General features: G+C 45.6%; 3 protein-coding genes across 4 annotated transcripts; 1 reads left to right on the forward strand and 2 right to left on the reverse strand.

Moving 5' to 3' along the window:
* The first annotated feature begins 6,986 nt into the window (after positions 1-6,986).
* LOC123189476 (putative serine/threonine-protein kinase) lies at positions 6,987-9,204 on the forward strand. Its single transcript, XM_044601904.1, has 8 exons — positions 6,987-7,218; positions 7,374-7,430; positions 7,508-7,621; positions 7,711-7,830; positions 8,007-8,225; positions 8,303-8,418; positions 8,493-8,756; positions 8,833-9,204. The coding sequence occupies exons 2-8, from the start codon at positions 7,421-7,423 to the stop codon at positions 9,067-9,069; spliced, it is 1,080 nt and encodes a 359-aa protein (XP_044457839.1). The 5' UTR covers positions 6,987-7,218; positions 7,374-7,420; the 3' UTR covers positions 9,070-9,204.
* Positions 7,152-11,917, reverse strand: LOC123189477 (uncharacterized). Of its 2 annotated transcripts, XR_006495858.1 has the most exons (8): positions 11,106-11,917; positions 10,578-10,658; positions 10,333-10,472; positions 9,718-9,848; positions 8,820-9,011; positions 8,506-8,693; positions 7,681-8,393; positions 7,152-7,568 (listed from the first exon to the last, which is right to left on the reverse strand). XR_006495858.1 is itself a non-coding variant. In XM_044601905.1 (4 exons), exons 1-4 carry the CDS (start codon positions 11,433-11,435, stop codon positions 9,593-9,595), a joined length of 807 nt encoding a protein of 268 aa, XP_044457840.1. In that variant the 5' UTR covers positions 11,436-11,890; the 3' UTR covers positions 9,338-9,592. The 2 variants fall into 2 exon arrangements, 1 of the variants encoding a protein (XP_044457840.1); XM_044601905.1 differs by lacking the exons at positions 7,152-7,568; positions 7,681-8,393; positions 8,506-8,693; positions 8,820-9,011 and having other exon boundaries at positions 9,338-9,848; positions 11,106-11,890.
* A 272-nt stretch (positions 11,918-12,189) lies between these two features.
* LOC123189475 (probable RNA-dependent RNA polymerase 2) lies at positions 12,190-22,691 on the reverse strand. Its single transcript, XM_044601902.1, has 4 exons — positions 22,047-22,691; positions 17,581-19,484; positions 17,169-17,319; positions 12,190-13,243 (listed from the first exon to the last, which is right to left on the reverse strand). Exons 1-4 carry the CDS (start codon positions 22,593-22,595, stop codon positions 12,464-12,466), a joined length of 3,384 nt encoding a protein of 1,127 aa, XP_044457837.1. The 5' UTR covers positions 22,596-22,691; the 3' UTR covers positions 12,190-12,463.
* Positions 22,692-25,742: the final 3,051 nt, after the last annotated feature.

A 25,742-nucleotide genomic window follows, 5' to 3' on the forward strand; every position in this document is an offset into this window, starting at 1 on the left:
AATATCAGGCCGTGCATGGCATAAGTATAGGAGTCGCCCAACAAGCCTTTGGTAGTTCTCCTTATCCACTGATTCTCCTGCCTGTGCACAAAGCTTGTGGTTTTGATCAATAGGAGTTGATGCAGCCCGACATCCAAGCATACCCGTATCACTAAGTAAGTCCAGAACATACTTTCTTTGAGAGAGAACTATGCCTTTTGGAGACCTTGCAATTTTAATCCCGAGGAAGTATCTAAGTTGGCCAAGATCTTTCACCTCAAACTCCTTGCTCAGGTTCTTCTTCAGTCGCAATATCTCCACATCATCATCTCCTGTGATTATAATATCATCCACATATATTGCAAGAATTGTAATTCTACAGTCCGAGTGTCGATAGAATAGAGTGTGATCACCATTGCATTGCTTGTACCCCATATCACATACAACATGCCTAAACCTATCAAACCACGCTCGTGGAGACTGCTTGAGCCCATACAAGGACTTCCTCAATTTGCACACCTTTCCCGCAGTTCTAGGAGTAGAGAAACCAGGTGGAATCTCCATATACACCTCTTCATGTAGGTCACCATGCAAGAAAGCATTCTTAACATCTAGTTGATACAGAGGCCACCCAAAATTAGTTGCACACAAGATTAGAATCCTCACGGTGTTCATCTTTGCCACCGGTGCGAATGTCTCGTCATAGTCAATCCCGTAAGTTTGGCTGTATCCTCTGGCAACTAGTCTTGCCTTGTACCTTTTGATCTTCCCTTCTGAATTTTGCTTCACCGTGAATATCCATTTACAACTAACAAGTTCTTTTCCTTTAGGAAGGTGTACAAGTTCCCAACTTTTATTTTTTTTCAAGTGCATTCAACTCCTCCATCATGGCCTCATGCCATTTTGGGTCCTGCTTTGCAGTTTTCCAATCTTTTGGAATGTCCACTGATTGTAGTGATGCAACAAAAGCTCTATATGCAGGGGACAATGATTCATAAGAAACATAGTTGCTCATGTCATGCTCAAAGCCATACCTTGATGGAGGCTTTCCAGCCTTAGCCCGAGTTCCTTTCCGTAAGGCAATTGGCAATTCACGATAGCTATCTGTCCCAGGGGGAGCGGGTGTGCTACACGGTATATCAGTTGTTGGCATAGAGGGATTAATAATTTCAACTATTTCAGGGTCTCCTTGTTGTACTGTTGGTTGTACCTGCTGCTCCGAAGGCTGGATCTCAACAATCTCTAAGGGTTGTTGCTGCTCTGTGAGCACCTTCCTTGTATTTCTCCTTGTATACACTTGTAGATTTTTTTCTTCATTTTCCCTTCTCCATGTTTTCTCACATGTTGGTTCATTCATTGGGCATGGAATGGAACCAATTACTACCTTTGACCTCCTTACTTCATCGTTCTCAGTATTTGGTAAATGCTCCCCCTTTTGACCATCACCGTCAACATGAGGGGTTTCAAGATCAAACAACGAGCTGAGGTCAGTCTTCTCACCATAAAATGGCTCAAATTCTCTAAATGTTACATCCATGCTCACAAATGTGCGTCGCTCACTAGGACTCCAACACTTGTAGCCTTTCTGTCCAGAAGAGTATCCAATAAAGATGCATTTCACTGCACGTGGATCTAGCTTCCCCACCGAGGGTCTATGATCCCTAACAAAACAAGTGCATCCAAAAACTTTGGGTGGGACCACAAACTTGTTCTCACCTAGCAGCATTTCACATGGAGTCTTCATCCCAACCACTTTGGATGGCATGCGGTTGATGAGATATGTAGCTGTCATTACAGCCTCACTCCACAAATTTTTTGGCACATTCATCGTGTACATCAATGATCGAGCCACCTCCAAGATGTGACGATTTTTCCTTTCTGCCACTCCATTCTGAGGAGGTGTATCTGGACATGAGGTTTGATGCAATATACCATGTGATGACATAAAAGAACCAAATTCCTTGTTCACATACTCTGTCCCATTATCTGTCCGAATAATCTGGATCTATGTGTTGAATTGATTTTTCACATAAGCATAAAAATCCAGAAAACACTTGAACACCTCATCCTTGTGCCTCATAAGGTATATCCATGTCATGCGAGAGTAACGGTCAATAAATGTAACAAAGTACTTCATTCCACTAACAGAGATAACAGGACATGTCCACACATCTGAATGAATGAGTACAAAAGGAGATATACTCCTAATCCCTCTACTCACATAAGATGTCCTTGTGTGTTTGCCAAACTCACAAGCATCACACAAAAGCTTGTTCTTATCCACCCCACACATTACATCAGGAAAGACCTTAGTCATTTTATCAAAAGACATATGCTCCATTCTACAATGAAAAAGCATCACTGTAGCTTCTTTCTCTCCCATCATTACCGAAAAAGGGTTTCCCCCCGCTTTGTATTCCAAAGCAACCAACACCGATACAGGATCGCTGGGGCGAACAGCACAACAAGCCCAAAAGAAAAAGAAGAAGAAGCAAATGTCAACAACGGCAGCTCGACAGAGCGTGGATGACCCGCCACCGCAACGCCCACCAGACCCAAACCACTACAACCCGAGGCTCCGGACCACCGCGTACAAAACAGCACCTCCAAGAAGGAAAGCGACGCCGACGACGCTGCTGTCCGAACATGTCCTAGGGTTTCCCCGGCACGCGGAGGGAGGTGGGGGATGGATATCACCGACACCCTCTAGGAAGGAATGATGGCACCTGCAAGTGTCACCGCATCGGGCCGAAAACCGGCAAGGATTTCTCCCGAACTCCAATCCCCACCGCCTCACGGACCGGAGCCGACCAGCCACACCGCCGCCCACCACCATGCGCCATCGCGATTGCGCCATCACCCACGTCGCCTCACTGCGAACACCAACACGAGGCCAAGAGGACCGGGGAGAAGCGCCCCGCGGAGGGAGAAGCAGCACCAAAGCCGAACGGGAGGGAACCACCTCCACCGCCGTCGTGCGGGAGGCCAGAACCTCCGGCACCGTCGCGGTAGCCGTCCGGACGCGGCAGCAGGGCATGCCAGGCCACCCCTGGCCCGGCCAGGCCCGAAACGGGCCCGCTAAGCCCCGCCGTCATGCTGCAGCAAGCCGGCGATGGCGCCACCAGCACCCTGCCGCTCATCGTCTCTCCCCCGCCTCACGGAAGCCATGAAGCCGACCCGCCCCACCGCCGGCCCGCCCAGGCCCAGATGGGGCCCGAAGGGCCCAGATCTGGGCCGAGCGGGCGCCGCCAGGCCGCGCCGCCGCGTCACCCCGCCGCCAACGGCGACGCCGCCGACCAGAAGTCCGCCCCCGCTCGCGCCAGGAGCCCCCGCCGCCGCGCTGGACCGTCGCCGCCTAGAAGCACCGCCCGGGGTCGCCCCGTCCCGCGCCGGCAGACACCCGAGAGGGGAAAAGCCAGGGGGCCGCCGCCACCAGCGTCGCCCGGGCCAGGCCCGCAGCGGGCGCCGGCGACGGCGGCAGAGAGGAAGGGGGAGGGAGAGGCGCGCGGGGAGAGGGCTGGGCGCGGCCGGCCGCCCGCGGGGGCGGCGCGGTCGCGGGAGAGGAGGAAAGGAGAATACCCCAACCCCTCAACACACTCCTTACTACACGTATCACTCTCCCATCATTACTGCCAGCACCGTACACAATGCGTTATCTGGCACCTCATGATCCATGTACCATAGCCCATTACGCCTGGTTCCAGTCCCAAGCTTCCTCCCTGTTCGCCTCTCCTGAATTAGACATATTTTTCGGTCAACGGTTATCCGACAATCCAAGTCATCAATCAAAGCACTCATTGACATAAGGTTGATTGGAAAAGCAGGAGCATGCAAAACTGAAGAAAGTTTAATAAGAGGTGTGCATTGCACTGTACCAACACCTTTAATGGGCCGTGAGGTGCCATCGGCTGTTTGTATAGTTTCTTTATGTGTGGGTGGATACTCAGTATATGACTCAAACACATTCAATGTACCCGTGACATGTTTAGATGCACTGGAGTCCAGAATCCAATCTGGTTGTGACACTAGCGATAATGTAGATGTATGAGCACAATTACCTTCATTAGCATTGGCAAAGTGAGCAAAATCACCAAATGTGGAGTCCCTTTGGTCTTTACCACCCATACTCTCCATCCTTTTTTTTAGTTTCCTCAACTCTTCTAACTCTTTTGCGGAGACCTGAACTTTGTCATACGATTGCTCGTCTTGGACCGCCACATTTGCTTTGTGGCCAATCATATATCCTCGACCTCTAACTCCACCTCTAAATCCTCTTGGCCGGCCTCGGTCATTTCCTCTCCCCCGCCCACGGGTTGGCTTGCGCGGGGCATCACAATCACGACTCAAGTGTCCCACCTCACCACAATTGAAACACTCTCTGGTCTCATTGCTCCTGGTTACTATGAAGGCGGGTCGAGATGGAGTTACTATATTGCTTTTCATCACCTTCAGCCTGACCTCCTCTTGTGCAATAGCAGCTATTGCTTCCTCCAAAGTAGGGAGAGTAGGCTGATGGAACATAGTAGCACGCCGACCCTCAAATTCAGAGTTGAGACCCTTAAGAAATTGTATCACACGTCTGCGCTCAATCCACTTCTTCATATTGGATATGCATTCTAAAAAAAAGGGGCAGCCCCAGTGCATGTAGCTCCCGCTTGCGCAGGGTCTGGGGAAGGGTACGCAGCCTTTCCCTACATTTCTGTAAGAGGCTGTTTCCAGGACTTGAACCCGTGACCTCATGGTCACAAGGCGGCAGCTTTACCACTGCGCCAAGGCTCCCCTTCATATTGGATATGCATTCTGCATGAGGTAAATCAAGGGGATCATAGTGATCTAGATCAGCCCACAAATGTTGCAACTCAGCAACATACTCCATCACACAAAGCTCCCCCTGCCTCAGATCACTCACTTTCTCCTCTGCCTCAACCATCAACATCACATTACCCTCCCCAGAGTACAATTTTGAAAGAGTTTTCCATACCTCAGTTGCACTTGATATTGTCTCAACTGTTGTAGCGATGGTTGGAGATAGGGAATTTAATATCCATGCCACAATCAGGGAATTGGTAGTACTCTAAGTCCTCCATTCTGCACATTTCTTGTCCAATGGCTAAGTGCTTCTCCATTAACAAAGCTCTCAAGTCCCTTTGTTTTCAAGATCAGCAATGCCCTCCTTGACCAGCTCAAATAATTTTTGACGCCCTCCAATTTGATTTCATTCGGCATCAATTCTATTTTCTGAATCGACTCCGGCTGAGCGATAATCGCATTGCCTGAAGGTGATGCGTCGCTCACCTTTGTCGTAATAAGTTGAGCTAGTTTCTCAAGCACTTTCTCAATTCCTTGGTTTTCCCCCATCGTTGCTCCACCTTGAACTTGCAGATGAGGAGCACTAACAGCTGATTTCACTACTGCACCTCACTCTGTTCACAGGAAGTCAACTCCTCCCTTGCCCAAATCTTCTCCTCACCAAGTGAAATGAAACTTTCAGATGCAGCACCACACGAGCTTCCAATCCCTGCACGTGTGTGTACACTGCTGCCAAATCTTACCTCTTCCTGAGCAGCACAACGTCCCCTGCCCTATACACAGCCAGATCCAATCCAAGGGGCGCCTCTCCCTCCTGGCTGCACACCACACCTGCAGCTTCTCCTTCACGAGACACACCTCACCAGCTTCTCCTCCGCAGCCGTAGCTTGCTGCACTTGCCCTTGTTGCCGACCGCTATCTCCGCACTTCCGCACACCTTGCAACAGCACCTCCGCCTGGGCAGCACTCCTCCGCCTGGGCCTGGTGCCCGTCTGCCCCTGCCTGGAACTTACTCTCCGCCTGTACTCACGCCCCCAGAGGCCGGAGCTCCGCCCCACGCCGCCGATTTACTGCCGGCGACCTCCAGGACCAAGCGCCTCCCCCTGATGCTCTGACACCATGTTATCTTTTGGGAAAATTCTGGAATTCTCTCTTACTTGGTACAGGTATGGGTACAATATATATGTACACTAGTGGGCCTATGGGCCACACACACACACACAACCCAACACATTCATATACAGGGAAGACAGTTTGTTGATCTGTTTTCTACAAACTATTGAGTTATTCTTTATTGTAACTGATTGAGTTAGGTAACAAGTTGATTGTATTGATATTTGCCTATGCCTAGCCCATGAAGTGATATTTCAGGCTTCTTAATTAATTAGAAACATTTCACAGGATCCATTTTCAAGCCAAATAGTTGTAAAGCGCAGTTTGTTTGAGCATCTAACTTCATATGCATAAAAAGAGGGACTGCTGGGTAATTAATCTCTCATAAGATGCATTCAAAGGTACATACTGTTAAAGCAACATGCTATCAGATCTGTAAAGGTTTAGACACTGTTGAAGTTAAACTGGCATGGTATCAAATCTAAATGGCATAAATACAGCTCAAGCAGCATGGTGCTTCACTTGGGCCTAGTTTATGCAAGTTTGATGACCTCACATGACATGTCTTATCCTTGGAAACCACAGTTAATGTAACCTGCACGTAACTTACAAAACAGTGACTTCTTTGTTTTGTGGACCTAAGCAGAATATCCATGCAAACTAAGTGCCGATTGTGCTAAGATGCGACTCTTACAGCTTGGAGCTTTTGGAGTGCTTTTTTTTACAGTAGCTTTTGGAGTGTTTCTGTATTACTACTATAATTGGCAAACTTGACTAGATAATCTTAATCTTAGCGTCTACATGCCCAACGAATTAATCAACACAAGAACAGACTGACCAGTAGTAAAAGCAAACTGATCGCAAATGACAGAAGTTACTTGGAAAGAACAGGGAGAACGTGGTAGTTTACCAAGCATTATACCCCAACGCCATATGTCTTGCTCCAGTTGTTGCTCTTTTGATGGACGCAACCTTATTGTTTTATAGTTTGGCTCATATGAAGCCGTCAAAGTAGAATATTGTTTTAGCTCATATAGTATCTAATTCCGCTTTGCATAGAGTTGACACATTTGTCTGCTTCTCAGGTTGGGACCAAGGATGGGGGCTCTGCTATGCCCGAACCACTATCGGATCTCCGCCATCGCAACGACCCATTAGCAAAGAAGCAATCCAAATATTCAAGATATATTTTCCACAGCCGAAGATACTAACTAACTTGGTATGACAGAGCAAGAAACGCCACAAGAATATGACAAAATCGATTAGATTATGTAAACCAGTGACGTAACATGAGAACTCAGTTGATGCTGTATTCTGGTACGGACCCGGCCCGATTCCTTGATCCAATATTTTTCCGTGCTTTGGCTTCTTCCGTTCTAGCCCTTGGCCGGCAACGGCTATTCATCATTGCTAATAACGACTGGTTAGCGAGTGGCCATGATATTAATTTGGTTCGGTTGGAACCTTCACAGTGAAAGAAAAGGCAACCTTGTGTTCTTCCCAGACGTTCCACAGCTAGATGCATACAGGTATGTCTACCTTACCTGCCTTTTCCCCTTCCTTTCTACCCGTGCCTTGAAATTCATTGCCTTCTGAGAGTATGCAGGATATGAAGTACTGCTTGGGTGCCTCGTCGCGGCGGTGATCATCGGGTTTGTTGTCATCTACTGCCACATCAGGAGAAGAACACGCAAGATCAAATCGTCAAAAAGGGATATTGGTAATTTCACAACTCGGTAATCGAATTGCAGATGCTGGTAGCTTTTACTTGGTACTAACGCTATGCAATTGTTCATCTTTATATTGCAGAGGTTGGTACAGCGTCTGTTGAGTATGAGGAGGTTACCTGCAAGCAGATGTCAGTCAAAGAGATATACGCTGCAACTGAAAACTTACACCTTTCAAATATCATCGGGCAGGGAATTGCAGGTACATATGACAATACTAGCCGATTCAGGACAAATTTATTTGTACATGAACCAGATAGGACCACAGGGAGCAGAACTGTGATATACATATAACATGAGAAGTAGAAGGTAATAACCACATTCAGTAGGTTGTTGTTGTTCTAAGAGTTGGATGCACCTTCCTGATGTGATTTGCAGGGAAAGTGTACAAAGGAATGCTTGCAAATGGCTGGCCTGTTGCCGTGAAGCACATAATTAAGAATGAACATGCAGAAACCTTCGTAAGGGAAGTTACAAGCCTCTCACATGTCAAGCATCCAAACCTTGTGTCATTAAGAGGTTACTGTGATGGGCAGGAAGAGTGTTTTCTTGTGTATGAGCTATGCGTCAATGGTAACCTATCAGAATGGCTATTTGGTAAGTACATATTTGAGGAGACTACAGGATGTATTATGCAATGTTCTCTATGATTAAAAGTAACAATTTGATGACAGGGAAGGATAAGAGCCTGTCATGGACTCAGAGGCTTCAGATCGCACTTGGCAGTGCTTGCGGCCTTTGGTTCCTTCACATATTCCCTGAGGGCTGCATTGTTCACCGAGACATCAAGGTTGGTTACACTATCTGAAAGATTCAAGTGCATCTGCAAATTCAAGTAATGCCAATTCATGCATGCTATTGTAGCCAACAAACATACTTCTTGGGGTTGATATGGAGCCCAAACTCGCGGACTTTGGACTGTCGAGAGTCATCGACATAGGCGTATCCCACGTGAGCTCTGAAGTTAGAGGAACTTTTGGCTACGTCGACCCAGAGTACCGCCACAACCACAGGGTGAATGCTGCAGGGGATGTATACAGCTTTGGTATGGTGCTCCTGCAGCTCCTGTCAGGAGAGCGAGCAATCAATATCATGAACACTGCCAAGCCAATGTCACTGGACAAAATGGTAAGACCGTAATTTCTGGAACAAAACAATCAATTGTGCTTAAGCTGATATACATATACATACCTTTTGCTCTCAGGCTTCTATGCTCATCAGAGAGGGAAATGTGTTGGAATTTGCCGATCCTAGGCTCAAGGGCGAATACTCGGTAGACGCATTTGATCTCTGCCTGAAGCTTGCTCTGTCATGCACCGGCCACAAGCAGCAGCGACCATCCATGGAGCAAGTTGTGTCAAGGCTAGAGAAGGCTCTAGAGATCTCCATGAGAGACGATGATAAGCGCAACAACATCAGTATGGTCGAGTCCTTTGCATAGTGTTTTAAGAGAGGGAAGAGAGTCCCCCCCTGTAGCTACTATGCAAGTCTTAATGTTCCCATGACCATGTTTAAGCACTGTGCTGTGCTGAGGTGAAAACAATCTGATGCAGTGGTGAATGATTTACACTAGAAATTAAGCTAAACTCATAAATTATTTAACGCCTATGAGTAATTAATGGAGGTAATGTCAACATGCTGGATTTGACACTTGACTTCACATTTTTCGTCCATGCAAATGTGCTTTCCTTTTTTACAACAGCAGCAACAACAACAATAATGATAGTACTACCAACATATTTAGTAACACAACAACAACATCGTGCTGAACTTTCCTGACCTCTTTATTTCCACAACCCTATAAAACCTTATTTCTATCCTAAAGGTTTACAAGGTTATACATATATGCCTGGCAATTAGCCCATTGGAAATTAAAATATTTACAACATGAAGCGGAGAAGACTGCTGCCAAAATGGTATTCTGCAGAAATGAGTAGCAAAACACACCACCATATCAGACATTATCAAACTGGCAGTCCATCCAATGCTTCATTGTAATCTTTTTGGTTCATCGACAAGACACACAAGCCATGCGGGAGAAAAAGGTAAATTGCAAGAAATATTATCACTCCAAGATCAGCCTCTTCACCTATGGCGGGTTGAGGGGGATTTCGCAGGTATATCTGGCTGGCACACCACATACAGTACAGGGTGGCTATCACCAGGATGAGAAAGAAAGATTGATTTGACTTTTCAGTCACTGACTTCCCATGGTTCACTCTGCCAAAATATAGATTTGAACATTTAGAGAAGCACAGAAGGGATTTGTTTTCGACAAAGCACAGAATGGATTCGTAACATACAGTGACATTTTGAAACTCAACTTGAGCCAACAAGTATAGACCAACAAAGTAATCAGGGTTATGCATAGTGCAACATTACTTTGTACTCCCTCCATTCACAAATATAATATGTTTTGGATATTTCAATATGGACCATACAGACTGAAATGAATGAATAAACACACTAAAATGTGTCTACATACATTTGATTCACAACAAAGTTAGAACATCTTATATTTGTGAACGGAGGGAGTAGTTCATAGAGAGATTCATGGTTTTGAAGAATCCAATGTTAGTGAGGACTTTACAATCCAAAGCATCAGGTAGAATCAATGTTTTCTGTACACTAGAAAATATTTAATAGTTATTATTATATTATATATTTTTTATACAAAATAATGAACATAATGCTGAATTATCACCTGTTAATGTACACAAATCCCCCAATGAGGCAAACGCAAAGAAGGCCAACAACAAACACTGCATCTGGATTGATAGGAGCGCGGCCTTTCCACCAACCAGTCCTCAGTATCCAAGTATACATTGTAGAATGGCCATTTTCCTGTACAAATATACTATGAGACGAATCTAATCTGAATAAGCACGCAACACTTGACACATGGTGAAAACAATCAAATTGTCACCATCCAGTTACAACATTGCTGACCTCAAACAAGTGATCCAAGAAGAAGTGGGAGAGCGAGCCGGCTGCGATTAGCAAGAAGCACTGTCTTCTGCTTAATACTACCTGCACAGACCCCGGACATTAAACAAATCAGACAAATGGCAGATGATTAGAGGCACCTGAGCTCTCACTCTAGAAACAGCACCTTTCTAATTCTATAATAGTACTGGTTATTTCTGCATGCTGCTTCCATTTTTGCAAATGTAGGTCGAGAATTCTACGTCTACTTCTAAGCATTTGCTAGTTGGTGCTCGCATTTATGCTAAATCGGAGGAAGACAACAAATGATATATATGGAAATTGAACTGCGGTGTGGAGTACTAACGGGGAAACGGATAACAGACGCCTTGCTGAATTAAGTAATTAGATTAGATTAGAAAAACAATCCCGAGGTTTGTTCTCGCCCATGACATAGATTCGCAGCATAGATTTGATTTGATTAACTAAGGAAGGAAGGTGGGTAAGGAGAAGAAGGGAAGACGGAGTGAAGAGCTCGTTCGTTGTACCGACCCCGGCAGGCGCGTCGAGGAGGCCGGCGCGGAGCATCCGGCGGGAGAGCCACGCGTAGAGGCATGCGAGCGGGAGGCCGAGGAGGAGCGGGTAGTAGAAGGGGTGGTGGACGGCGGCCATGGCGAGGTCCCCCGCGGCGGCGGCGGCGGGGGTGGAGGGGAGGAAGGACGCGAGCCACTCGGCGAAGGCGCCGAGGTCCGGGCCGAGGAAGGCGTTGAAGGCGTAGACGGCGCAGTGGTGCGGGCCGAAGCGGCGGCCACCGCCGGCGAGCCGGGAGAGCGCCGCCCCGCCGGACAGCGCGTACAGCAGGTGCGCCCCCGGCCCCGGCATCGCGGTCCGTCGAGTCAGGGCAGCCGCCGCAGTGGCCGGCGGGTTGGTTGGTTCGGGAAAACGAAGGTGGTTGCGAGGAGGAGGGGACGCGGTGGGAGTTTGGTCGGGTCGGGTGGGAGACGGCGGCTTGGACTGCGGTGCGGTTGCCGGTTTGGACTGGCAGCTCCGCAGCTGGGGGTCGTGCTGCTCGCTTCGCTCTGGCGCGCTGCTCGGCTCACTTTGTTCGCCGCGGTCACCGCCCAGGTAACGGTGAACGGTCGGGTGGTTTTGGCGTTTGAGACGAGCTTCGCTCGGCCGTTTCCATGTGACTATGTGAGCGATGGCCCCGCTCGCGGGCTCGCGGCTAAAACCGTGAACACCAGCACTGGTAAACAAACATCTGCGGAAGGATGCAATGGCAGGTTAGTGGCGTGAGCACGGGTCAAGTGATTGATGCCTGGACTGGACACCATGGACCGATGTGTTCCAAAGGTCCACCCATGGCGTGAGCACGGGTCCAATGTGGGGGCTACGATGTCCCTTACGCGTAACGGCTTACCTAATCTGCACTAGCACCAACTCCCCGGCTGCTTCTAGAAAAAATAACTGTTGAAATGTCTGAAGGCCATCTTTCTACAAGTACTAGAATAGTTCAACAGTTTATATTGTCCAAACAGGTCATTAGTTCTATTTATTTTTTAAACGTGACCAAAGGTATAGGCAGCCAACAGAACAGAATTGCACACAAAGCTGAAGCTATGTTGAGATAGTGATGGAGCATGAATAGCCTCCCGCAAATCCCGAGCAAGCACGCTTCATTTCCGGTCACACACATCCAGCAAATCTCTCCGTCCATACAAGCGACGCAGGCATAGCTCTGCCGCTCTGCTCAGAATGGCCTGCACTGCAGTCATGCCCCAAAGTTTTACACTACATACATACAAAGTTACAAACACATAGCAGCCGCGCAATCATCAGACAAGCTTGCCTGTGACTACCACTTGTTACATCTTCTTGCCAACTCCCACATAATTACTTGGCCGGACGACTCAGGCCGCCGCGCCGTCCACCTGCTGCCTGCGCCGCTTACTGGACTCCTTGATCTTCAGCAGCTCGTCGCAGACGATCCACGGGAAGCTCCAGAACTGCTTCTTTCCCGGCCGGCCGTGGTCCGGGTGATAAGTCACGCGGTACCATGCCGACGCCGTCCTCGAAGCCTCCGCCTTCGGCCGGCTCCTGAACCAACCCTGCACCTCCTTGTGCAGGCCCTCCACCGAGTCGATGATGCGGTCCTTCATCTCGAAGTACCTCTTGTTGTCCTTCTTCAGGTACAGGAGCCTGTTCCGGATGTTGCCCGTCAGGATCTCGTCCTCGTGCTCCGCGCCATAGTAGCTCATCAGGGTGCTCAGCTTCTCTGCGTACAGGTCGTAGCACTCCTCCGCGGATGCCAGGAATTCCTCGAAACCAGGGACCTCCAGGTCAGGATCGAACGCGGGGCTCGGTTGAGCCGAGGACGAGGGGGCAGGAGCGCTCTGCATACGGCTCGCAGCCGCTCGGTAGAGCTTGCCGAGAGCTCCGTTGGAGATGTACGTTGGTTTGTCCCACCGTTCCATGAAGTCGGGGTACTCCTTTGGTCTCAGTGACCGGGGCATTTCAGCTGGAGCCCCTGACTTGGCAAAGTCGACCGCCATCGAATGCAAAGCAGCTAGCTGGAGGCACTCAGGGCTCCGGGCTTTCATTGGATGACGATCCGCATGGACCAAGTGAGCAGTTGAGATTGCACCGAGCGAGTCATTTATCATGTAATCCACAAAGTACTTCTGAATTTCCTGCAGTTCATCAGATGTTGTAAGATTACAGGTATAAACATGTCAGGCAAGGAAAATACAAGTGCTTGTTGAAAAGACAACTTTGAACTGCTTATTGGAGCTAACTGGTAAATAGTTGTGAACCTATCAAGGTTAGATATATACATTGAAGAACATTTTGAAGCCAAGACCACTTTAAAACTCAATCATGCACAACTGTTTTCATTAGAGGATGGCAAAAATATCTTTCTTTCTGAAACAAGTAACCCACATTTCTAAAGAACGTTATTAACTGTGCATGGCGAGCATATATTTGGTTCAAAGCATTCAAAATGTTGTGTTGGCTGTTATTCCATCCTGGCTGAGTTCGACACTCGTAGCCAGTTCTCTCTTCTGGCTGTTGTGCACTTACCATGTAGGCATGTACCCAGTTCTGACAAAGAAATGTTTTAGAAAGATGTGAGGTGCCTCAAGATAATAATAAATCTCTAAAGTTACTAAGCTCCCAGGAAATATAACGCCCTCAGCGATTTGGCTTTTTTATCATTTATGGTCCCACTGGTCAGCTGGTCTAAACTGCCTTTGACTACGTGCCCTGGATTGCTGCTTGGGGGGGGGGGGGGGGGGGGGGGAGCACACCTCTTCATGGACACTAGCTCGGGCTCACATGGTGCGGCGAAATCGGCCTGAGGCACTTAGTACGCAGGGATAGAGAAAACAGAAAGGCTGGAAAGGAGTAGTCGGCCAGACTTAGTGTTGGAATTTTCAGGTTATGTGCCTTATTTCTCCACTCTAACTAAATTAGTAAATGAGCTGTAAACTTGATTAAACTTGACATGAGTGCAGGTGTTCCATTTTGAGTACATTCACACTGTCAGGTTCTTGATGTGTTCAGTTACGCAATTTCAAAATAGGCTAATATTATCACAAAATTTTCAGCAGTGACCACTTAGAATGCTCGTCAGACTACAAAGAATTGGAAGATAGGATGCACTTTTCACCAAATTTGGAAAGTGTACGGCTCAGTCTGGCGTTATTGCTTATTGATAACGTCCTGGATTTGTCATGTGGTCATGGTGTGGTTTAACAAAATAACTTTTCGTCTGACCTAACAGAGTTATAGAGCAGTCAAAAACTAGACCACCGGGACAAGAAAGAGACAAACATGGAAAAAAAAAGAGAAAGTAAAAGATGCGAAGCCTTCTTATCTCTTATCAGTATGCAAATAGATGAATAATAAGGTACTTGCTTAGTATTGGAGCTATCATGCTAATTGTTTCAGGTTTGGAAAGAAAAGCACTGGAGTTACGAATATAGGTTTCAAAAGGGCAACCTGGTGCATGTAGCTCCCGCTTGCGCAGGGTCCAGGGAAGGGTCCGACCACTTTGGGTCTATAGTACGCAGCCTTTCCCTACATTTCTGTAAGAGGCTGTTTCCAGGACTTGAACCCATGACCTCATGGTCACAAGGCAGCAGCTTTACCACTGCGCCAAGGCTCCCCTTCACGAATATAGGTTTCACATCAAAAAAATTGGCTGACATGCATTGCAACTTGCCACTGATTGGTAAATATCATCTCCTCTATTTACTGCTCTCAACGAGTGCACCCTACAAATCAAAACCTTATATACATTGTTGATGTCGTATTCATAATTCATTCCCTGTTTTTATTGTTTCACAAACATAAATGTCAACTGCTAAGAATTACTTTATCAAAATTACTGTAATATGGGTAGATGAGACATATTTCTGGTGGATACTGCATGTCAGTTCTCTTTTGTAGGTCTGAATAAATGTGGTCATATTTGTATTCTCTTCTGTTGGTTTACAGTCCTTGTGATGATTACATACTGATGTTTTCATATATTTTAGTATTTTTAACAAGGGGATGTGAGGAGCTTTATCTATATCTATACCAATATAAAAAGACCCTAAGGGGCAGATCCAATTAATCTCAGCCATCAAATAAGGTCAATCCAATGACCCAGATTGCTCCAATGGTGAGCACTCAACATGTTTAACATGCAATAAATAACATACCAAATATCACCGTCAGCACTAATCACACAAGAAAATGTTATCTTACCTATTATCTTTATGCAATTGATATACTGCCTAATATTAACGTGCATTGCACTCACATATGCATTTCCTAGTTTTTAGAAATAACCATAGAGACCCTTAACTAATTTGATTGAAACAAATCAACCAAGTTGTTCCTTTCATTTATTATTTTGAACAAAACAAATGCAGGCAGCTATTTTCCAAGATGTGACTATGTGAGAGATCTCCACACCTCAGTCAAAGTGCCGCACATGGTACTTATCTCTTCCAGTTAGATCTCTTTGGTTGTGTGTTTGTCTCTGACATTCCTTCCTGGAGGTTCTTTCTACTCTGATGAATCTTTGGTGGTTATAGTAGCATATATAACATACCTTTGGATGTAAAGCGCTAGAAAACTTGAAAGATGTGATATTGGTTTGGTATGATTATCTACTAATCACATAAGTACTATAGGGGTCAGCCTCTTTCCCCCCATCAGAACTCTACTTACTTCACCTGTTATGGATATTATGTTTTCTGACTAGGTGACAGACACCTTATTCCTTTTGTGTGCTTCAACAACCTATAATACAGTGCTCTCCAATTAATCAATCAAACTTCAAAGATAAGCTCCTTATCCTGCTTCTTGCTATAATTTATGCAATTATGTGTCAGTTATGCTGATAAGGGGAAACGGTCCCTGCAAGGCGGTGGCCATGGGGTGCAGGATACACTTTGCTGCTGCCATTGTGTGACTGGAAGCTGACACGCCGGTGTGAGGTCTTCTACGTCGCGGTGCTCCGCAGGGCGGCAGTTTGGTTGGGTGTTTATACTTTAAATTTGTAATGAGCACTTTCCATTACAATGGTGAGTTGCGCATACGCAAGCAGTCTACTGTGAGATGCATATTAATTTGTTTTTACAGGTTGATATGAAAAATATATCTTCATTTGTGGATGTGCCTTCTCTGACTTGGGGAAGATTTGTCTCGGAAAGTTTATATGATTGGCAATAATAAAATCTCTACTTTTTGGAACGACCCTTCTTTTATCTATATGCTTCCATAGCGTGTCTGAAAGTATGTGCACTGTGCAAGACATAGCCACTGTCCTTTTGGTTTTGGAAGAATAATATTTCATGAATTGCGTGATTATGCTTTCATGAATGCTCTTGAGGAATCAAGCTTGCTTGAAGATGTAATTTTATTTGATGGTCTTGTGACACTTATGAATTTTTATATATAAGCTCATATACTAAAGGTAAGTTTGGATAACTTCCTAGTGATACTGCGAATGATGATCTGCCTTACACTAGAATTTATTGGGAGGTTGCCAGTACCATTGGTTTCACTCATCTCACTGAAGCTCAAGTGGTTCAGGTCGCAAACTTGTTTGCATGTTTTGGTTTCTTTACTGGCTATCTTATTCAAGATCATCTTTATTCTAATCGATGCTTCCAGGAGGTCAGCTTTGTTGTTCAGTCTACTGGAGTAGATCCTACACTGCAGTTTTTCCTTCCCATTTTGTCAACTTCAAAACCTAGCTAATATATCTTGTCAGGTTCTCTGGGAGCCCATGAACAAATAGGCAAGCAATAAAAAGTTGTTCAAAATGAATGATGTTAGCCTGTGATTTGTTTGCATCAGAAGTTTTGTTTAAAGAATTCCTTCTTTGATGATTTATAACAGGAAACATGGCATAAAAATGGAAAACGGTGCGGCGAAGCGAACATTTTCTTCTAGTATTAATGAAATGCTACAGATCGTAAAAAAACTGATATTTTGATTATATTTACAATTGCAAGTATAAAAATTGATATTAGTCAAATAAAACAATCTTCGGTAAAAATTAGCAGCAACAACCTAGTAAGAGAAATTAAAATAAATAAACAGTGAGGAATATACCTCAAGTGTAACAACATGATCCATTATGCGTGGCCTTGCTGCAGTGTAGTCCATAGGTGAATCAACCTTCTCTGGAATCAGTTTCTCATCCCAAGTGATAAAATAGAGGTCACCGTCCAAATCACCCCCGGAGCATTCATTTGGATGAGGCCTGATTAACATCAAAGATTAAAGTCTATATGAACGAGGCCTATTAAACATCAAAGATTAATTGAAAGAGAAAGCAAGCATTGGCAACATCCATCAATAGGTAGAGATGTAAGTACGTAACATGAGGGGATATCAATCTAACATGGAAACGAACACGCTGACAAACACTTCAATAGAGATTTGAGCTCCTCTGAAGGCATTGCCAGAGCAATATAAACTCTAGATGATCGTCTTTCAGTTTCAGTATAACATACGACATTACCTTTCTCCTCTTTGGGGGAAGACAACACAATCAACCAGGTTCTTAGCGTACAAACCATGGTCATAGACAGCTTCAAGTACTCTGATGTCACCAGGATGGAGACAAGGATTTTTCGATACTGCAACTTTTCCAACAACAACTGCTGTTTTCTCTTTTCCATTATCTTCAGAAAAATATGGCTGACAATTATCCTTCTGCTCTTTGCTGTTCTTTGTAATTCTGATGTACACTTGACCATATTCTAATTCACCTGTTTCATCCAAACAACCAATAAGAACACGGCCTTTTGGAACATGAATCTTACATCTAGTTCTTATGTCAGTCAGCCTATTATCCTGATGGGCCTTAAGAATCATCAACAGGTAAGGTTCTAAACTTGGTTCATAGCCTTGCAGTAAAATTTTCGATGCTGTCTTTGTTTCTGCACTACCAATTTTTCCCAGAACAGAGAGAGCAGCTTCTCTGTTGGTCAGCATTTCATCTAATTCACGCATATCATTCTGTTGCATCGACTCAAATATCTCATCTCTTATCCCCAAAGTTGAAAGGAGAGAGATAACTTCACGATTCATATAGCATGGTTGGGATTTGCTGGTACTTGTAATGTTAAACATTCTGCTCTTTGATTCGAATTTCTTCATACTAGGTCGCAGAGAAAGATTACGAAAGGAATCAGGGTCGACAGCAACAACTCCTTTGTAGCCACCATACCTTATTTGAAAAGCTGAAGGAGGGTTGGTATAGTCTAATCCAATTCGGCAAGCCATTTCTTTAGCAAATCTCTCAGAGATCTTCCCGATACCATCAGAAAATATGTATTTACTGCCATCAGTTATGACTTCGATATCTGGAATCTCTTCTACATCCCGTGGTAGGATTTCAAGTGTTTGTCTGGAGGAGCTGAACAGTTGGCCCATTCTAGCCGCACACTTAGATACTGAACGAATATCTTCAAAGTTGCCCATCCACCTTCTTATATCCTCGGCCTTCAGGGAATCATTAGAAGCAAACATCCAAACAGAACTTCCACGAAGTTGACTTGCTGAGAAGGCCAGGAATTCATACTTCTTTGGACCAATGGAAAATCCTTCTTTCAGGATGGATAAAATACGATAACATAGGCCAGTTTTCAAGGGTTGAGAAAAGAGCCCTCGTCCAGTTCTAGCTGAGATAGCATCTGGAAAAAGCTTACTCCAGTCTTCGTCAACAAAAGTAACTCTAGCAAAGTCAGAAGCATACTGTTTGTGATGCTTAACCACATAATTTGAAACTTCTTCCTCAGGACCCAAGCAGTATATTTTGGATGGAGTGATGTGAATTCTGTAACACATCATTAACTTTCCTTCACCTTCAGTCTTACTGGAAAGCAAAGCATCGTGTCTCCTCTTCCTGCTATGAGCCTCCTGCTGGATGAATTGCAAAGGTTCATAGCATGTAAAGTCTAACTTGCTCATTTTCTCAAAAATCCTCCTTGAAGTACAAACTGGTATTTCTTCAAGAGCTTTAAACAGATCAGCATTAACATCCTTGGCAATTATCTTCCCCATGTGAACAAGAGAATTGAGACGAAAAAGAACTTCATATGACACTGAACAACCACTTGGGCAGTCAACAAGGGGAACGACTTTGGACGACGGGCCAAAAAATTCCATTGAAGAAATGACCAATTCCCCTAATTCTCCTGACAAAGGCAAGCTGTTGAGAATAAATGACACCGGTGCACCTTCATCAAGTACGAGGGCAAGAGTTGAACACTTCCCAAAAGAGTGGTTGGGTGTAAAATCTAGTGCTCTGACCCAGGTAAATTTTGCATCCTCCTTGCATGCATGAAAGCGGTCATCTGAGAACCTTGAATAAACTGCAGGCCCAGAAATTGTTGTGTATATCCTTGGTGCATACATGAGCTGAAACAAATATTAAATTAACATTAGTCAAGATAATATATATTTTACCAACTTCAGAATTATAGAAAGAATTAAAAGAGTGTTGCGCCTCACCAACTTATAGTCTAAGAAGTATGACAATCAGTAAATTTAGAAAAGTAACGGTGATGTGTATTCATCAGATAAGCTTCATATTCATTTCACTCCAATTAGTAACCACCAACTGAGATATTTATAGGAGTGGAAATAAAAGTAGCACCACTATCCATCTTACTTTATGGCTCTAACGCATAATTGCAAACCAGACCACTGTGATGGTTCACTCTAGTTTACTGACTCAAGAACTTGCCAATTTTTCAGCTCGCGCAAGTATTGAAGGAGGAAGTACATCTAGAGCTTCCTTCTTCAAATTTCTACCTTGCCCTATAACCGCGACGTCTGACTAATATATAAGGTACAAAGGAAAAACAGAAGTATCACAGCAACATGGTGACCAACTCGACTGGTTCTTCACGTCTAACAATTGGACTTCAGTATATCCTAATACCAAGGTTATTGCCATGGCCAAACCAATCTCCAACCACACACCTTGTTTGGTCAGTATAGAATCATCGATCCCCGCGAGCAAAATTTTCAGGTTAGAATCTTACTGGGTGCAGCACAGAGGCTTCTTTGATGTGGTGAATACTTGGTCCAAACCAAGTTATTCGCATAATAGTGCAGCCAGGATTTGCCAGAAAATGAGAAGACTAAGGTATGCCCTTAAGAAGTGGAGTAAAGGCCTCTCACGTCTCAAAGTGCTGATCCAAAACACTGAATGGGCCGTTAACAAGCTGGATGGAATTGAAAACCTGAGAACACTCACAACCCCAGAATCGAACTTCAGGCGAATTCTAAAACCTCACCTACTGCAGCCTCTGAACTTTCAGAACCAACACTGGAGAAAAAGATGCACTGTCAGGGTTATTCGTTCTGGAGAGGAAAATACGAAAAATTTCCACCAGATGGCCACGGAGCAATACCGAAATAACTCCATCGCCATGCTGAAATTACCCGATGGCACTGAAGTTGAGAACCACGCAGGCAACTAAGGGATACTGCTCAATGCGTTTAAACAAAGATTGGGGGAATCTTCGCCTCCAAATCAGAAATTCGACCTAGACTCTATCATTACCAAGATTGATGGACTGGAAGAACTTTATGTCCCATTCACTGAGGCGGAAATTGATGAGGTGGTTCGAACCATGCCGGCCAACAGAGCTCCAGGGCCGGATGGGTTTAGTGGTCAATTTACCAAATCATGCTAGTATATAATCAAACATGACTTTTATCAGCTTTGTCATGATTTCCACGCAGGAGAACTCAATCTTGAAATCATAAACAACGGGTTCATCATTCTCATTCCAAAGATCCACTCGCCCAAGACAGCAAATGATTTTCGACCCATCACACTGCTAAACTGTTGTCTGAAGCTAATAACCAAACTGCTTGCTGGTCGGTTACAGAAATGGATTCTAAAATCATTCACAGGAACCAATACGGATTTTTGAAAGGGAGAACGATACAGGACAGTTTGGCATGGGCGTTTGAGTATATATACCAATGTCAAGCCTCTGGATCTCGGGCGTTTATTCTGAAACTGGACTTTTCCAAGGCCTTCGACACTATAGAACACCCGGCTATGATTGAGGTCATGAGACACATGGGCTTTGGCGAGAAATGGTCAACCTAAGCGCGCAAAGTGCAGAAGCGGTCTTCTTTCTGCCTCTGTCTCAACAGGCGACACAAGAAGCGTAGGATTTGCAGCTGGCGGCCGCTGAGTGTCAGATAGACTTAGAGCAGAGAGATGTTTGGACATACACATGGAGGCCCAAATGTTCATCGTCCAGATATTACAAGTTCTGCTTTGAAAATGTCAAGGCTGATCAGGCTTTTGGGTGGATTTGGAAGTCGAGGTGTACAATGAAGCTAAGGGTTTTTGCGTGACTCCTCTTGTCCGACAGATTAAAACACCAAGAACATAGACACTATGTAGTGCGCTCAACGACAGACAGGACGGACTACTGTGTGCTCTGCCAAACCCAACAAGAAGAAACTCTGGAACATTTGTTCTATACCTACAGTTTCTCCTACACGTGCTGGACTTCAGTTGGGTTGACCTGGGCAACAGAAGGAGATGGGTTTGACTGGATGGCAGCGGCTAAACAAACTTGGACCAAACCCATGTTCATGGAAGTGTTCACCACAGCAGCATGGTCGATCTGGAAGGAGAGGAATAGCCTGATCTTCAGAGGAGTGACGCCTTCCCACAGGTCCTGGTTGTCAAGATTCAGAGAAGATTTCTTGTTGTTGTAACACAGGACAAAATCTGAGCTGCTAGGGTTCATTACTGAATTTGCCAGAGAGATTGCCTAGGGCTAGCCAAACTACTTTAATCCCCTGTAATCACTTATCCCTCTGAACGCTAGTACCCTGTGATTGGGGCAAAAGCCTGACCACACCCTTTACACTATGTAAATACTTTTTTGATTAACACTCCTACAGTCTTCAACGTTCAAAAAATAAACACCGTGAGCAGCTCACCTGAAGCAAGATGGCGTCGGCCCCATGGAAGTTGCACTGGTAGCAGTTCCTGATGTCCTCGAAGAAGACCTCCAGCTTGTACCTCTGGGAATCGTGATTCAGGTACAGGTCTATCCGCCGCTTCGCCGGGATGACCTCCACGCGGACGCTGTCCCAAGAGTCAGCCGCCTGGAATTCGCGCTCGGCGACGCGGTTGCCGACAAGGAGGCGGGCGTCGGCCACGCGGAGAGAAAGGTCGGGCGCGCGGGGGAGCAGATCCGCGGGGGCAGGGGAGACGGAGAGGAGGGAGCCGAGGAAGCGCGGTAGGCGACCGGAGGAGGCGAGTTCGGCGGCGAGGGTTGCGGTGGCGGTGGAGTCGAACTGAACGCTCCCATCGCCTCGACTTAACCAGCCGCGTCGGGCGGCGGCGATCTCGCAGGCGTAGGCTTCGCCGGCACCGGCGACAGCGGAATCGAAGAATGCTAGGAGCTCCTTAGCGACGGCGGAGGGCGGGATATTGGAGACCCGCACCGTCGCCGTGGAGACGGGCGCCGACACCGCCGTCGCCATCGAAATTTCGGCGCGCGGGGGCGGGGCGGGGGAAGAAGGGTTTGCGGTTCCGGCGGGGTTACCGAGGGCTTTTGAGTTTTTGGTTGTACTCCGGGCAGGTTTATGTGTGTGAGTACTTCAGACTTAATCCTCCTTCGACCCCTTTTCAGTCTTCGTTGCACGATTCTGAACTGTAAATTTTGCAAACAGTAGAAAGTATGCTGACAATTAAAATGAGAAAACATTTGCCTGAAAGACACGTGGGTGGCGCGAAGAGAAGTGAAGTCACCGCGCGCATGGGGAGGGGGGTGTGGTTGGGAGGGGGGTCCGGGATGTGCAAGGAAATGAGGGAGGCGTGTTTGACGATGAGGGTTGCATCGGTAGTGGAATTGAATTGAATATTCCCGTTGCATCGGCTTAGCCACCCGCTTTGGTTTGTAGGTGTATTTTTTTTTGCGAAAAGACACTCAAATCTATTAACCACGGACCAGCAGTACAAAACACCCCTGAAAAGAAAGAAATTGCAACCATGTTCTTGGGATCTCACACTTCTCCAACCTCCAGGATGGGCCGATGGCGCGCCACCGCAGCCGCTCTGGCAGCCCCGCTGCCAGATTGCGGCGAACCTTAAAGAATCACGCGAAAGGGAAGTCATCGCTGCCAAACATCTCAGAGACGAAGTCACGGTCGTCGGATCCGAAGCCAAAGAACTGAGAGCCCAAACGGCCAGAGGTGCTACTGCCGCCGCCGCCGCTTTGGTTTGTAGGTGTATCCGCTTAGCCACCGCTTTGGTTTGTAGGTGTACACGACCACAGTGAATCAGAAAACTTGAGAAGCTCATCACCACCGAGGGCGGGATATTGGAGTCTCATGATCATCGTTGGAAAAAGGCGGCAGAGGGCGCTATGGGTTTGATACTCCATCAAGGTTAAAGGTGAGTAGGAGTTTAGTCATATCCATATGGTTTTGTAGTTGTTAAAAAAAGTCCATGAGCAGAGTTAAAAAAAATCAAAACAGCAAGCTCCATCTAGGTTTACATGGGGTACTCCTAAAGTATGTTTGCCTTTCTACAGTTTTCCATGATTTTAACAATTATTATAACTAACCTGAAATGATACAAAAGAGCATATGACATAGAAAACAGAACACCTTTTGTCGTAAAATGATTGCCCCCTTGAAGCATGATTGGGAAAGTAAAATGGCTCATACACTTCATAGTCAATCGTCACACACAATCGATTACCAAAGAGAGTTTTCACAATGTTACTTCAAATGGTCAATATGATATACAATGAGCAAGATGAGGGTATTTTACAGAAAGAGAATTATCTCACAAATCAAGACAATGATTAGATACTTGAATGTTTATAACTTAGAGGAGTGAAATATGTTGGCAAACGAATTACTGTATGATTATCTTTTTTGTATGAGGATGATCTTGCGGTTTTGTATGAACTTTCAGAGTTTTCAAACATTAAATAAATGGATTGCTTTGATAAGAAAAATGAATGGACAGGACCGACATTACTGCTAACTAAACCTATACATAATTCTACCTACTATATGTGCTCCTACTTCGCCATCATGAATCCAAATCAATAGCAGCTAGTTGCCAGCCCACCACTATAAATTTCCATTGCGAGATGCTCTCCTCTCCTCTCCAGCCGATGTTTGCCTCATCTAGACCTAGCACAGAGGCGCCATGTTGTGCACACCCTTAAAAACAAACAAGTATATTCCCTTTTGGATGGCTTTTCTCACGTCTCTTTCCTCCCCTTCGCCTCATGCCGACCATCACCACTGACCTCCACTTCCCTCCACTCCTCTCGCGGCACTGGTATCTCATCTCTGACTAAAAGTGCAACTAATCCCCGGGTGGTTTTGGTAATTCATAACAACATATAGCTCATTGAACTAATATACATTCAAGATAAAACTTTCAGGATGTTCAATGATTGGCATGGCATGGACTAGAGATGTGGACCCCTCAAAATGATAAGGACAAAGATTGGCAAAAGCTCAAGACTCTTCATTTCTATTTTACTGATCCAATATCACATTGAGTCCATAGAAAAGCCAATACTATTAAAAGGGGATGAGGTGTTTGTAAGTGCATCTAGTGCCACCCCTAGTTGGTTTTGGAGTATTGACGACAAACCTAGTTGAGGGACTAATGTGTATGTGAGAATTGCAGGATAACACAGGTAGAAGTCCCTCATTGATTCGATTTTCCTACCAGAGATGACCCCTAAAAATGTATGAAGACATTGAAGTCAAAGGTGGTAAGTGAAGACATTCACCTTGAAGACTATGATAAGAGAAGACATCGCATGAAGAGTATGGAGCGCGAAGACTTAGATCTTTCGTAGTTCTTTTTCTTCTTTGTTGAGTCATAGGAACCACCCTACTGTTAAGTGGGGTCCAAGAAAACCAGTCAGAATGACTGAAGTGATGCTTAACCAAAATCCTATGTCTTTGAGTGAAGACTATGAGAGCGAATCTTGTTCAGAGTTGGACAAGTCAGCTTTGCTTGTAGCCCAAGTAAAGTTGTCGTGTGTGTTTGAAATCTGACCGTTGGAACACGTGTCAGTTCCTTAGTGACCCAGGGTCATTTCGGACAAATCAGATCGAGTTGCCTAGTGGCTATAAATAGCCCACCCCCTACAACCATAAAGGGTTGGCTGCTCAGAGTTAAAGTACGGCTGTTGTCGTTTGAGAGCAACCCACCTCGAAGCCTTTGAGAGAGAATTCCTTGCGAGGATAAAGTCCTAACCACCCAGAGCCAAAGAGTGTTAGGCATCACTTAAGTCGTCCTGTCTGTGTGATCTGAAGACTTATTACACTTGAGGACTGTGAATCCTCCAGCCGGTTAGGCGTCGCGTTCTGAGCATCCAGGAGTCATTGTGGATCGCCGATGAAGGAAGTCTGTGAAGGTTTGGGAGTCTACCTTGAAGACTTACCAGAGTGATTGGGCGAGGTCTGCGTGACCTTAGCTCAAGGGGAATACGGTGAGGACTAAGGGTTCTGAGCTGCGTGTTCAGGACTGGGTGTCCAGGACTGTGTGTCCTCAGGTTTAAATACCTAGCCACCCTAACCAGACGTACAGTTGTCACAGCAACTGGAACTGGTCCAACAAATCATTGTCTTTAACGAGTCACTGGTTTCATC

Source organism: Triticum aestivum, chromosome 2A (genome assembly GCF_018294505.1).
Source record: "Triticum aestivum cultivar Chinese Spring chromosome 2A, IWGSC CS RefSeq v2.1, whole genome shotgun sequence".
In the NCBI taxonomy this organism is placed as follows: Eukaryota; Viridiplantae; Streptophyta; class Magnoliopsida; order Poales; family Poaceae; genus Triticum; species Triticum aestivum.